General features: G+C 46.7%; 1 protein-coding gene across 4 annotated transcripts in view; it reads right to left on the bottom strand.

The window, feature by feature from the left end:
* The window catches only part of ITGB3 (integrin subunit beta 3), a 69249-nt gene that overhangs the window by 39136 nt on the left and 15172 nt on the right, over positions 1-14941 (bottom strand). For all 4 annotated transcript variants that reach the window (XM_054458903.2, XM_054458902.2, XM_054458904.2 and 1 more), the window contains exons 2-3: positions 9530-9615; positions 477-672 (exon numbers count right to left, since the gene is read on the bottom strand). In XM_054458903.2, coding sequence (XP_054314878.1) covers positions 477-672; positions 9530-9615 — 282 coding nt within the window. The remainder of the gene's footprint in view (positions 1-476; positions 673-9529; positions 9616-14941) is intronic.

The raw sequence follows: 14941 nt of genomic DNA, 5'->3' as shown, positions 1-14941 counted from the left end.
CAAAACTTCTGTCTTTATTCTAACCCTTCCTCCCTCTAAAGGTCTTGTGTACCTATTGTGTCTGCCCCCATTCCCCTGTCCCAATCCCCCATGAAAGGGGGGCTTACAAGTTGCTTTCTTGTTCTATATCTCATTTGCACCTCAACACAAAAGCTCTAAGCTAGGTAAAACAGGCACTTGGGTAAAGAAGAAACAAATGTTTTTTGAGCACCTACTATGTCAGAAGGGTTGAGTAACTTGTCCAAGGTCAAATAGCTAATATATGATACAGTCAAGATTCAACTCAGATCTTCTGACTCAAGTCCTAATGTCTCGTATTTTCTTCCATTCTCTTGCCCACACCTCCCCCCTCATCCTTGTCTTCCCACACCATTTCCATTCTGAGCTACTTCCCCAAGACTTCCTCCTCAGACCTCCACCTTGTGCTCTATGCCCACCTGCTTCAGGTCTCTCTCCGAAAAGGGTCCCATCCCTACCTGGCCGGAGCCGGAGTGCAATCCTCTGGGGACTGACTTGAGTGACCTGGGAGCTGTCTCCAGAGCCCTTGTTGCTGAGGGGCCTGTCCTCTAGTACTCGGGCCTCACTCACTGGGAACTCGATGGATTCCAGGGCACAGTTATCCTTCAGCAGATTCTCCTTCAGGTCACAGCGAGGTGAGCCCAGAGGCAGGGCCTGTAAGACAGGAGCCCAAAGAGAAGTCCAGCAATCAGAGCTATGGTGACTCTCTGCCTCCTGCAGGCCCTAACACTTCCCAATAGCTAAGAGTTTACCCTGTACATTGGAGCATAAACAAATTGTTGTGGTCTTTCCTGGGATAATCCCTTAGGACCATTGTACAGAAAGGGGAAATTGATACTTTGGGAGGCCAAGGCAGGAGGATTGCTTGAGGCCAAGAGTTCAAGACCAGCCTAGGCAACGTAGCTAGACCCCGTCTCTACCAAAAAAAAAAGGAAAAAGAAAAGAGAAATTGATATATCAAGAAGGCCTATTCATGGAGTTGTAGCTAGAAGGAGAGCCTGTACAGTAAGATGCCTGGTAGACCAGCATTTTTTAACTGTGGAATACCACACACTTGTGGGTCCCAAAATCAATTCAGCAGGTGTCAACCATCATTTTGTTAAATAAAATACAATAGAATAGAATAGAAAATATGAAAGTGTACAAATAGTCAAAGTGTTGTTTTGTGAAACTCTTATATTGTTGGAGGAGAGTGGGGAATAACACGTATAATAAATAACTATACCCAGTACAATGTGTTTCTTTCTGTAGGTCAGAGTCAAAACAGTTTGGAAGCTACTGTGTTTAACACGGGCTAGACTGTGAGATCCATGAAGTCAGGGACTGTGTGTGTCTTGGCCCCTCTCATTTCCCAGCATCCGACCTAGGACTTACCACAAACGTGATAGGGAAAGGCAGTGTAAGGAGGCAGGAGAGAGTCAGGGCTAAGAGCACAGGAGTAAATCTCAGCATTGCACTTACGACTGCTTACTAAGGCAAGTCACCTAATTCCTCCAAGCCTAGTTTCCTCAGCTGTAACACGAACATAATAACAGTCCCTCCTTCAGTACTTAAGAGCAATCAAAATCATAGAATCAAAAAGTAGAATAGTAGTTTCCAGGGACTGGGAGGAATAGAGAATTACTGTTTGATGGGTACAGAGTTTTAGTTTTACAAGATGAAAAGAGTTAAGGAGATAGATGGTTGTGATGGGTTTCATGACATTATGAATATACTTCATGCCACTGAACTGTATGCTTAAAAATGGTTAAGATGGGCCAGGCACAGTTGCTTACACCTGTAATCCTAGCACTTTTGGAGGCCGAGGTGGGCAGATCACCTGAGGTCAGGAGTTCAAGACCAGCCTGCCCAACCTAGTGAAACCCCATCTCTACTGAAAATACAAAAATTAGCCAGGTGTCGTGGTGTGCACCTGTAGTCCCAGCTACTTGGGAGACTGAGGCAGGAGAATCGCTTAAACCTGGGAGGTGGAGGTTGCAGCAAGCCGAGATCGTGCCACTCCACTCCAGCCTGGGTGACAGAGCAAGACTTGATCTCACAAAACAAAACAAAATGGTTAAGATGGTAAATTCTATGTTATGTGTATTTTCCCACAATAAAAGTTACTTAAAATAATAGTAATTATGGTACCTCCCTCACAGGGATGTCACACAGGCTAAATAAGACAATCCACATAAAATGCATTGGACAGTGCCTGGCACAGAGGAAGTCCTCAGCAAATGTAAGCTATTACTATGAGATGCTTGACAAGTACTTCCTGGATAAGCTAATTATGAATAAACTCCACAAACTTGGGAACATGGGAAAATACCATGATGCCAGGCACCTAACCAGAGCCCATCCTATCACTTCAGCTTCCTCCTTCACCCTGGACAAAGAACAAATTGAGTACCCTTCCAAAAACCCACGGCCCCCTGGGGCTCTGTGTACTTAAACCTGAGTATTGAATGGGGACCACGCCACCCTGGAAAGAACACTGAAAATTAGGAAAGAGGATCAATCCTAGGCCCGCCACTGAGTAGTCATGTGACCTCAGATATATCATTTTGTGTCCTCACCTGTTCAACAAGGCCGTTAGATGACACAGTGTTTTCAGTCCCTTTCAGCTCTGATATTCAGCCAATTTAGCCAACACTGTGTGGGTGCATGTCTATGAGGGCTCCTTGCCAGGTTGAGGGGACCAGCCAGGAAGCTGGAAAACCCCTCCTGGGACCTATTTCACAATGTCTAGGACTTCGGGCTCTCCCCAACCCCACCCCTACCCACATCCCCAACAAGCACTTCCAAATGTCTACTGGATAATCCACACCAATATCCCAGAACAACTAGTATTGACATTTATTGAGCACTTACTGTATGTCAGGCACTGTGGTGAGCACTTTACATGGATTATTGCAATCTGCCTGACAGTTCCATAATGCTGGAACTATTATTATGTTACAAGGGAGAAACCTAAGGTTTGGAGGCTTCACAAATGAGGAACCCCATCTTACAGGTAAGGAATCTGAGGCTTGGATAAGTTAAGGAATTTGCTCAAAGTTGCAGAGCTAGGAAGTGGTAGAACTGAGAGGCCAGCTAGATTGTCTGACTGTAATTATCCTCATAAAATAAGCTTTACTACATTCCGTATAGAGTGAGAGTCAAGGCAGGGAAAAGGAAGAGTGTGGAAGGAACAGTCCTAGGAGGAGCCACAACAGAGAGTGCCCCAGGTAGAGAACAGGATGCAAGGTGGGCATGTGCGAGGGATGGAGAAGGATGGATGACACCTGCCTCCTCAGCCCCCTCAAGCAACCTGGCAGCCATAATGCCAGAAGAGGGACTGGGCCACAAGGAGCTATTCATACTCAAAAGCCCTGTAACCCGCCGGGTGCGATGACTCATGCCTGTAATCCCAGCACTGTGGGAGGCCGACACGGGTGGATAACTTGAGCTCAGGAGTTCCAGACCACCCTGGGACACAGGGCGAAACCCCGTCTCTACTAAAAATACAAAAATTATCTGGGCATGGTAGTGCACACCTGGAATCTCAGCTACTTGGGAGGCTGAAGTGGGAGGATCACTTGAGCCAGGGAGGCGGAGGTTACAGTGAGCCAAGATCACACCACTGCACTCCGGTCTGGGTGACAGAGTGAGACCCCATCTCAAAACAAAAACAAAAACAGAAAACCCTGTAACCCAAAACCTTTCCCAATGCTTAAAGTCTCTCTCCCTCTCCAGTCCGATCCCCCTTTCATGGGCTGAAGCCTTCCCCACATGGATGGGGACACGAGCAACATCAACAGCATGAGAACTACCATGGCCCAGGCAAGAAGTAAGTAGTTTCTGGAAGCCAGCAGCTTCTTTTTTTCTCTCTCAGCTTCACAGGTATGCAGGCAGGGAACCGGCCTCAGCGATGGAAATCAATGAATAAGACTTAACCTTCCTAGTGGCAAATACTCCAACAGGGCCATCATCGACCTTCCACAACTCTGAGGAAGATGAAAGTCTTCCCTGCACCCAGCTCTGGCTGAGGACGGAATGACCTGGGGAGAACTTGGGCACTTCAGGTTTTGTGCCCAGACTCCTCCTGTTGTCCCTGCCCACCTCTCCCACCCCTTCCTCCCCTGGAAGCAGTCTTTTTCTTGCCCAAAAAAGCCCCAATCCTATCTCTGATTCCAGCTGCCCACAAAGCCCCAGGGAGAAAACCTTCCCAAAAAGGCAGTGGATACATCAGAATGCAGTGAGGAGTGGATCCTTTCCAGGACCAAGACAGATGCTGAAGAAGACAGCAGGGACCGGAGCCCAGCAAACTGGATGAGAGCAGCAAGGCCATCATGCATCTTCAGGCTCCATCAGCAGAGGGAGAGAATGCATTAGACGGGCGTTTCCTGACTCCTATTTTCTAATGTGGTAGTCCTAATGAGAAGAGGGTTTGAAGCGCTAAGATGTGCTGACAGTCCTAATGGTTTGTTATGAGTTTCCTTAGAAAAATTAAACACTGAAAAACAAAACTGCCTCCCTCCCTCCGTTTGTGGTTGCTGACATCAGAGGTCAGGAATATAACAGGACTGCTCGTGAGCCAAGCTCTCCACGAGAGCCCTCTGTTCCAGAAGAGCACCAAGGCAGTGACCTCAACATACTTGGGCAACATTCCCTTTCTTGGTAACCCAGGCTGAGAAGGTAGAAGGAATGTCTCCAGGTTATGCAGGAAGAAAGCTAGAAGGCAGAGGGGTGGATATTAAAGTTCCAGTTCCCAGGGAAACCGGATGTTACACAAAAAGGGCAAAAATAGCCAAGACCCAGGGGAAGGGCCTTGAGCACGGAGGTGGGAGGTTCCAGGCGGCGCCCTGCGAGCTGGCTGAATTACCTCCCTCTCCTGGGAGGGTGACACACGCTCTTGGTACCATTCTCCATTAATCCCATTTTGGAAATTGGGAAAGTACAACATGAATAGTTGTCATTATCCTGCCTATTTCACAGGGTTGGTCAGGAAGTAAAAGAAGACTGTGAATGTGAAATGCTTTCAAAATATAAAAATCTCAACATAAGTTAACTATACTGAAATCCATTAGGGCAGAGGTCCCCAACCTTTTAGGCACCAGGGACTGGTTTCATGGAAGACAATTTTTCCATGGACAGGGAGGTGGGGATGGTTTCAGAATGAAACTGTTCCACCCCAGATCATCAGGCATTAGTTTGATCCTCATAAGGAGTGAACAACCTAGATCCCTCCCATGCCCAGTTCACAGTAGGGTTTGAGCTCCTGTGAGAATCTAATGCCACCACAGATCTGACAGAAGGTGGAGCTCAGGCAGTAATGGTCACTCACCCGCTGCTGACCTCCTGCTGTGCAGCCCAGTTCCTAACAGGCCATGGACTAGGAATTTGAGCCCCTGCTTTAGGACATAGTATAAACGAATAAATGCAAATATAAAGTGACTTTTTTTTTTTTTAGATGGAGTTTCGCTCTTGTTGCCCAGGCTGGAGTAGTGCAATGGCACGATCTTGGCTCACTGCAACCTCCACCTCCCGGGTTCAAGCAATTCTCCTGCCTCAGCCTCCCTAGTAGCTGGGGTTACAGGCCTCCACCACCACGCCCAGCTAATTTTGTATTTTTAGTAGAGACGGGGTTTCGCCATGTTGGTCAGGCTGGTTTCAAACTCCTGACCTCAAGTGATCTGCCCACCTTGGCCCTGCTGGGATTACAGGAGTGAGCCACCACACCCGGCAGGTGACTCTTTTTTACAGTTACCACAATAACTACTATTATTTCATACTCTTTTCTTGGAGAGTGAGAGTCAATATGCCCCAGTACTTTTTTTACCCCAGAGCACCACCAAAACATCTCCCATCCATTGCTGTCTTGATTAACTCATCTGGTGAGGACAAGAAATCACTTGAACATGCAAAGAGAAAAGAATGAAGAGGGCAGAAAGGAGGAGGGGAGGAACATGAAACATTTTTGTTTATAGTTGTTGGTATTCACATTTCATTGTTTACAAGAAGAGGAGCACTCTTAATATTATACTTCCTTTTACAACAATAAGTTGGAGCAAAACTCTCAAGATGAACATTTGTCCTCCAGATTAAAAATAAATACAAAGAAGACAAGTCAGAATAAAATTATGTTTGTGATTATAAAGAAATGTAAATCATGGCCTATATCTTGCTCCTGCAGTTGCAGAGAAGAAAATGAGAAGGAAATCCTATTAGAGTCTTCCTCTACTTTGCTAGACTCAAACTCCCTCTTCCTCTGTCACCCTTGGTTGTCAGGTTAAGTGGGAAGCTGGCCCACCTTCCAGGGTGTACTCAGGCTTATATAAGAATTCCTAGTATTTCCCTCCACTGTAGGGTTGCCAAATTTAGCAAATATTTGGGACAAACTTATACTAAAAATTATTTTTAATTCAAATTTAAGTGGATGTTCTGTAGTCTAGATTTATTTTTTAGAGACAGGATCTCCCTGTGTTACCCAGGCTGGAGTGCAGTGGCTATTAGCAGACATGATCATGGTGCACTATTGCCTCAAACTCCTGGGCTCAGAGGATTCCCCCACTCCAGCCTCCTGAGTAGCTGGGACTACAGGCACCAGGCTGGATGTTCTGTATTTATCTGGCAACCTTAACTCCACCTCCATCCACCTTGACCCCAACCCCAGTGGCCCTTCAATCAGCAATGTTTGCCAAACTTGTTATCATAAAAACCCATTCTGATGTAACAGACCCAGGGTCCATCCTGGGAAGCTTTATTTTTAACAAGCACCCCAGGCAATTCTCAACACCAAATGAGTTTGGGAGGTTCTAGACTCCAGCATGTCACCGCTGAGACTAAGACTACGAGTTAAGTCTCTGTATAAAGCCGGCCTCTTTGCTAGATTTACAGACCAGAGAGAGCACATCACCCCAACCCGTGTCAGTATCCAACCCTCCAAGAACACACCCTATGCAGATGGGCCCAAAACTCCGTGCTCATCCACGTTGGCTATGTTTTCCTCTCACCCAGCCAAACTCTCACTATACACACCCAAGAACTCCGGTCCTCTAGGACCAAGAGGAAAGCCCAGCCCAACCAGTTGTTTTTCCAGGCACTGCCAGCTTGCCTGGAACAGCCAACTCAGGGGAGGAAGAAGAACAGAGGGCTCTCCGGGGTTTGATTATTCAACAAATTACGTAAAAAATGGACCAGACAGTTCACCTTTGGTTTTTTGAAGTCAATGTCCAAGGCATTTTCAGCAGTTAAACTTGGCCTATCCAGGGGAAGCCCTGCTCCTCTCAAGAACAAAATAGCATTTATGTTTAGGTTACAGTCCAGGATTCCCACCTCCCATCCCTCCCCGGTCACCACATTCTGTCCCATACTGGGCTCCTCCACCCTTCCTTCTCTCCCTCCTCCCTCTTGCTGAGGGATAGTTGTAGTCCTTCACTAACCTCGGCCCCGCCTCCTTTCATGTTTATATGCCATTCTCCCAGGGAATATCTTACTGGGCTTTCTACCTCCCTCCATTTGTTTCCTTCGGTCCTAGCTGTGCCCATTTCCTCACTGACTGCACCCCTCATTCCTAGGCTGGTCCTACGTCATGCTCTGATCTACCCTGCACCTTTTCCTCTGCCCTCCCCAGGCCTGCCCCAGGGGACAAGGAGCGCAACTGTCACCCATAAATATTCAACATTTGTATCTTTGAAATCTGGTTACGTGACCTAAGGGCTTTGTCTGGTCAGGCCCCAGCCCACCTCAGCTGCATGGCTAGTCCCTATACAGATCAAGAGGGATGAAAAATGGGGGATAGGGAGCAGGACAGACCCTCCAAGAAGGTTTTCTTTTTCCCCAGATTCTCTGGGCCAGAGATACCTGCATTTTCTCTTGCTTTGGATTGGAAAGGAGAGAAGGAGGAAAAGGGGGAAGCACCCTTTGAGTGACACTAGGGCTTCTGTCCTGACCTTCCTCTGCTCCTGAAGGCTTTCGGCTACCCAAGGCCCCCTCCCCATTCAGCTGTCCCTTCTTCCAGCATTCAGTTGCAGAATTACAACTTCCTGGTAAAAGAAGCTTTAGTAATATCACCATGGGAGGAAGGAGGACATAGTGAATAAGGAGGGAGGAGGCTACATCACACTGAGTAGCCCGCTCAGCCCAGAGGGGAGGAGAACCTGCGGGGGTGGAGGAGAAGTTCTCATCCATGCCTCCCTTACACCCCTTCCCTAGCCCCAGGGAATGTTTCATTTGCTAAATGAAGTCAATGTGGCCCAGATGTTGGGCAGCTGCCTCTGGAAGCAGTTCCCGTGCTGATAGGCAAAGAGGCCAAAGCAACGTGCGGAGCTGGCCTCTGCTGCTCTGGCAGCCCTCCTGGCCGGTGATAAACACAGCCTCCCAGCTCCCGCCCCTCCCCCCCAGCCAGCCAGGGAGGTTGCCTTTTTAGGAAACTCAGCAGATCTGGAAAAGAAGCAGACAGAGAGACTGAGGGCTGGATTGGAGCGGTCATAAAACTGGAGAGGGCTGGGACTTGCTGTGGGACAGAGAGGAAGCCTCAGGTAGCTGAGCCGCAGCCAGGCCAGGAACTCAGGTAACCACCTGCTGGCCAGGCCAGTGACTCAGCCTCAGACTCTATAATCACCGAATCTCTTCAACCACATTCATCTCCCACCCCCACCTCATCAGCTCTTGCCAGCTCCAAATTTCCAACCCAGCCACAAACATAGCCATTCCCTCAGACACACTCATTCCCTAGGGCCCCAGACACAACAAACCCTCTGCCTAGACACAACTAACCCTTTCCTGTCCCCCTTCCGTCCTCACCAAGTAGGCCCAGCTCCTTTCCTCAACACCTGTGAGAAGGAAGGAAAGAAGAAGAGAAAGAAAAATGTAAAGCCATGGGGCCCAATCGTCAAAGAGAAGGGAAGAGAAAAGATCTTCTGACTAAACATCCCCACACACAAGCACAAGATTCCTCTTCTATTTGCCTTTTTAACCTCTAGGAAAAAGAAGTAAGCCTGCACCCCCTCCCAACCCCATCCGTACCTATACCCCTTGCTGCCTCTCCCTTTGAGACCTGACGCCCTGCTTCCCTGGGATATTCCACCCCAAGAAATGCAAGCAAAGGGCTGGGCATGGTGGCTCACACATGAAATCCCAGCACACTGGGAGGCCAAGGTGGGAGGATCTCTGGAGTCTAGTTTGAGACCAGCCTGGGCAACATAGAGAGACCCTGTCTCTACTAAAAAATTTAAAATAAACTATTTTTCTTAGGAAAAAAAGCAAGCAAAGTGTGAGAAAGGGCAGCAGTGGTTACAGAGAGGACAGGAGGTCGAGCCAAACTGGCAAGGGCCAGGGGCTATATGGTAGACTCGGGTTAGTATTCCTAGCAACATCCCCATGACAGCTCCTCACCATGCATCAATGGGAAAAATTCATCAAAGTTTTGCTTAGAAGGGACAAGGGGCATGTGTATTCAAGAGGGAGGTGATAACTTCATGGGTCTGTTTCTGCACAAAAGCAGCTTAGTCTAGAGAAGAAACAAGGTCTGGTATCTGCTCCTTACCTCATCAGAGCACCAGGCACACATGGGGCTCACAGCCAGGCACTGATGGCAGGAGCTCACACCTCGCGTGGTACAGATGTTGGGCCCTGCAACAGACAGACAAAGGCATTAGCACCAGATTTGGCTCAGTGAAGGTACTTGCCTGCCTCATCCTTCCCAACTTGCCCAATGTGCAGGTTTACAGCCCTCAGGTGCACACAAACACAACCTAATCATACCACAGACGTCTACCAAATACAGGTTATTGGTAAGGAAGAAGGAGGAGGAGGTAAATGAGGAGAAACTCATCACCGCTCTCAACTGATGAGGCCACAGTGGTAACAAGTGATAGGGCAAGGCTGAGCCATGGACCCAAGTCTCAGATCATAACTGATGGAAAGGCTTTCATTAACAACTGGTTTGACACCTACCTTGTGCAAATGAAAAGATCTCTGGAGCCCAGAAAAATGGCAATGTATCCCCTCTTCAGTCATTCTAGTGATATGCACAGCCACTACACAGGGGATCCAAGGCCCAGATGCACTAACATTAACACACAGCCTAAATACAGTGGGGGCGTGGAGGGTGAGGTGACTTTGGTGGCAGTGTCCCACTGGCTGGCAAAAGAAAAGCAAATCTGAAATCTTCTCAAGCTTCTCCATGCATATATCTTGGAATCCAACCATAAAATGCTCTAGGAGGAAGTGCAGAAGTGTTAGAAAAGGCTGACTGATACACACAGAAAGAACATGGAATTTTAGAGTTGGAAGGTTTGTGCTTGAATTCTGAATGTTCTTCCTGCTAACTACTTCATCACCTTGGGCAACTCAACTGGCCTCTATGGGATGACAGTATCTGTCTCTCAGGATTTGTACAAGAATTCAGTGAGGTAAGGGGAAGCATTTGGTACACTATAAGGTGCTATTCAAATGTGAACAGTCCTCATACTGTCCAAGGACAGAGCAAAGACTAGGAGGAGGAGCAGGAACAACCAGGAGAACCAAAATCACCTTGAGAAGCTCAGCCAGGAAGCCAAACCCAGGCATCTGCTTAGACAGAAGCCACTGTCCTGTCTAATTGCCTAGCTCAGCATTCCTGCTCCAGCCAGGTGAACCCTTCTTCCTGCAGTGCCTTAAGGAGGTTTTTTCCAATATAAGGAGCAGAATGTGAGGGATCTGTTCCTCCCCATGACCCAGTTACCCTGACAGCTCCTTCATGCAGTTTTCCAAAGGGACCTCTTTGCCCCCAGCTGGTAAGACCAGCGAACCTATTTTGGAGAAATCAGCCTGACCATTGCGATGTTTTCCCAGTGTCCCCAAAACTTCTCATTTAGCTGTCTCCATTCATTTTATTACAGTGTGACTGAATTCCCTACTTCCCAACACCTGGACAAAAACACACTCAGAAAATGAGTGTATACACACAAAACAATATTGTAAAGAAAAATTATGGCCGGGCATGGTGGCTCATGCCTGTAACCCCCTACTTTGGGAGGACAAGGCAGGCGGATCACTTGAGTTCAGGAGTTTGAGACCAGCCTGGCCAACATGGTGAAACTCTGTCTCTGCTAAAAAATACAAAAATTAGCCGGGCATGGTGGTGTACGCCTGTAATCCCAGCTACTCAGGAGGTTGAGGCAGGAGAATCACTTGAACCAGGGAGGCAGAGGTTGCAGTTAGCTGAGATCATGCCACTGCACTCCAGCCTGGGTGACAGAGTGAGACTCCATCTCAGAAAAGAAAAGAAAAGAAAGAAAGGAAGGAAGGAAGGAAGGAAGGAAGGAAGGAAGATTATATAAAATTTGGAAACAGGCAAAGAAAATACAAATGTCCTTTCAATGTAATGCAGAGTGTTGCCTAGCTGACCCACCATGCTTAGGGATTATCTGATTTTCTAAGAGTATTTACCTATTATTTGGCTTCTATTAATAAGGATATTTTACAATACTGTAAGAGTAGATGTTGACCTATCGAAAACCATAAAAATGGAAATGATCACCATTGCACTCCAACCCCGGGCAACAGTGCGAGACTCTGTCTCAAAAAAAAAAAAAAAAAAAGGAAATGATTCTTGATGAGAACAATGTATATTATTCTTTAAAAAAAAAAAAACATGGCCAAGCGCAGTGGCTCACACCTGTAATCCCAGCACTTTGGGAGGCCGAGGCGGGCGGATCACACGGTCAGGAGATCAAGACTGTCCTGGCTAACACAGTGAAACCCCATCTCTACTAAAATACAAAAAATGAGCCGGGCATGGTGATGCGTGCCTGTAGTCCCAGCTACTCGGGAGGCTGAGGCAGGAGAACGGCATGAACTCAGGAGGCGGAGCTTGCAGTGAGCCAAGATAGTGTCACTGCACTCCAGCCTGGGCAAGAGCAAGACTACATTTCAAAAAAAAAAAAAAAATAGCCCAGGTGAGGTGGCTCATGCCTGTAATCCCAGCACTTTGGGAGGCCGAGGCAGGTAGATCACCTGAGGTCAGGAGTTCAAGACCAGCCTGACCAACATGGTGAAACCCCGTCTCTATTAAAAATACAAAAAATTAGCTGGGCATTGGGGTGGGCACCTGTGATCCCAGCTACTTGGGAGGCTACTCAGGAAGGGCAGGAGAATCACTTGAATCCAGGAGGCAGAAGTTGCAGTGAGCCGATAGCACGCCACTGCACTTCGCCTGGGCGACAAGAGTGAGACTCTGTCTCAAAATAAATAAATAAATAAGGGTTTGCTGTTTAAGCCACCCAGTTTATGGCATTTTGTTATAGCTGCTAGAACTGGCTAAGACAACATTTTAATCTAATCATGATCATATTGTGGTGTACAAGGTAAATTATTTAGATGAGAGAACAATGTATATTATTCTTATCCAACAATACCAATGATTTCTGTCTGGTAGAAAAGGTTACCCCCCACAGGTTAAGGTTTATTGCCTTGTAGAATATTAACCAATTTTGAATCTATTCACTAATTCATTTCAGCATTCCTTTGACTGATCAACTATAAATCTTCCTTCTTTGAAATTCCTTTTGAACTACTCCTAATGTCTTACTGGTTCTTTAATTACTAAAGTTGAATAAAATCTTTTACACATATGTCCTTCATATTTGTGTAGAAATCATACTTTTAACTCTGTGAAAATTATATATACTTTAACAGTACCCATTTCAGGACCTTACTTGGGGGCCAGGAGGTCTAACAGAGTGGGTACACACAATGAGTAGACTGTCATCCTAATCGAGTCACCCACTAATAGTGTGGCCATGGGTGAATCATTTAACTCCTCTCAGCCTCCATTTCTTCAATTCTAATATTCCTACCACATCATCATAATTTATGTGTCTGCCTTAACAACACTGCCACCCAACAGATTTAAGTCCCTTGAGACCTGCTCTGCCCCCTGCCCAGCTCAGCTCCAGTTCTTACTCAGTGGAGATGCTCAGTAAATATGCATTGGGGCAAAATGAAAGGTAGGGGAACAGATGAAGTTTTGCTTTGCTTTTTTAAGCAACTGAGCTCATTTCTCAAAATTATGCAAAGAATTCCAATATAAAACATGTAAATTGGCTACAACAGTTCCTCATGCAATTTAAACTTTCACTGTTCTCCCAAAAACCCTAGATTATATGTGGAATCCTTGAAGCACCTCCTGGAAGCCCCAGGTTTCCTCAGAGCCTTGAGTCCATCTAACTTCAAAGGCCTTGCCCAGCTTTAAAATTCTACAAGTGGGATGCCATTATGAGCCCATGAGTAACCTCTGGGGCTCCACTCTCCGACCTGACTACAACTTCAGAATGTAAGTGTGAGGCCCGTGAGTGGGAATGATGACACTGGTTCCAAGCTTGGCCTTAAAGCATCAAGGTCACCTCTGAGATGGCGCAGCCCTGAGCGATGCAATGTCTTTAATGAAAGAAAAGTAGCTGCTAGTTTCAGGATTCCTGAATGTTCACGATGAACAATGCAACCCAAGACTTCTCCTTGCATGAGCTGCCTGGACATCTCTTAGCCTATAATTGCTCTCTTCCCAGGCAAATGTGGACATAGCCTCTCTTTTTACCCTATCAGAAGACTTCTGAGAGGAGCACAGCCTGAACTATTTTAAGTATCTCCCTCCCTTTCTGGAGTTTCCATGGGAATTGGCATGCAAAGGGGTAATTCTGGACATAAATGTCATTGATATTCACAAGAGAGAGAAGCCCAAGGAGACATCAAGAAGGGTTAGAAGAGGGAAGAGGACCATGGGAGGTATGGGCACTCCTATGGTTTAGCTGTGTCTCCACCCAAATCTCATCTTGAATTGTAGTACCCATAATCCCCACAGGTCATGAGAGGGACCCAGTGGGAGGTAATAGAATCATGGGGATGATTACCCTCATGTTGCTGTTCTCCTAATAGTAAGTTCTCACAAGATCTGATGGTTTAATAAAAGGCTTTTCTCCGTTTTGCTCAGCACTTCTCCATCCTGCCTCCACGTGAAGAAGGATGTGTTTGCTTCCCCTTCCACCACGATTGTAAGTTTCCTGAGGCCTTCTCAGCCATGCTAAACTGTGAGTCAGCTAAACCTCTTTCTTTTATAAATTACCTGGTCTTGGGTATGTCTTTATTAGCAGTGTGAGAACAGATTATTACAGTAAATTGGCAATGGTAGAGTGGAGTGCTGCTATAAGGATTCCAAAAATGTGGAAGTGACTTTGGAACTGAGTAACAGGCAGAAATTGAAACAGTTTGGAGGGCTCAGAAGAAGACAGGAAAATATGGGAAAGTTTGGAGCTTCCTAGAAGCTTGGAGGGCTCAGAATATAGGAAGATGTGGTAAAGTTTGGACTTCCTAGAGACTTGTTGAATGACTTTGACCAAAATGCTGACAGTGATATGGACAATGAAGTCCAGGCTGAGGTGGTCTCAGAAGGAGATGAGGAACTTATTGGGAACTGGAGTGAAGGTCATGCTTCCTAGGCTTTAGCAAAGAGACTGGCAGCATTTTGCCCCTGCCCTGGAACTCTGTGGAATATTGAACATGAGAGAGATGATTTATGGTACCTGTCAGAAGAAATTTCTAAGCAGCAAAGCATTCAAGAGGAAGCAGAGCATAAAGGTTTGGAAAATTTGCAGCCTGATGATGTGATAGAAAAGAAAAACCCATTTTCTGTGGAGAAATTCAAGCCAGCTGCAGAAATAAGTAACGAGGAGCTGAATGTTAATTACCAAGACAATGGGAAAAATGTCTCCAGGGCATGTCAGAGATCTTCATGGTAGCCCCTCTCATCACAGGCACGGAGGCCTAGGAGGAAAAAATGGTTTTCTTGGCAAGGCCCAGGGCCTCCCTGCTATGTGCAGCCTAGGAACTTGGTGACCTGCATCCCAGCCACTCTAGCCATGGCTAAAAGTGACCAACGTAGAGCTTGGGCCATGGTTTCAGAGGATGCAAGCCCCAAGCC

This window comes from Pongo pygmaeus, chromosome 19, assembly GCF_028885625.2.
Source record: "Pongo pygmaeus isolate AG05252 chromosome 19, NHGRI_mPonPyg2-v2.0_pri, whole genome shotgun sequence".
NCBI lineage: Eukaryota > Metazoa > Chordata > Mammalia > Primates > Hominidae > Pongo > Pongo pygmaeus.
This window is presented reverse-complemented; position numbering and strand designations above follow the sequence as displayed.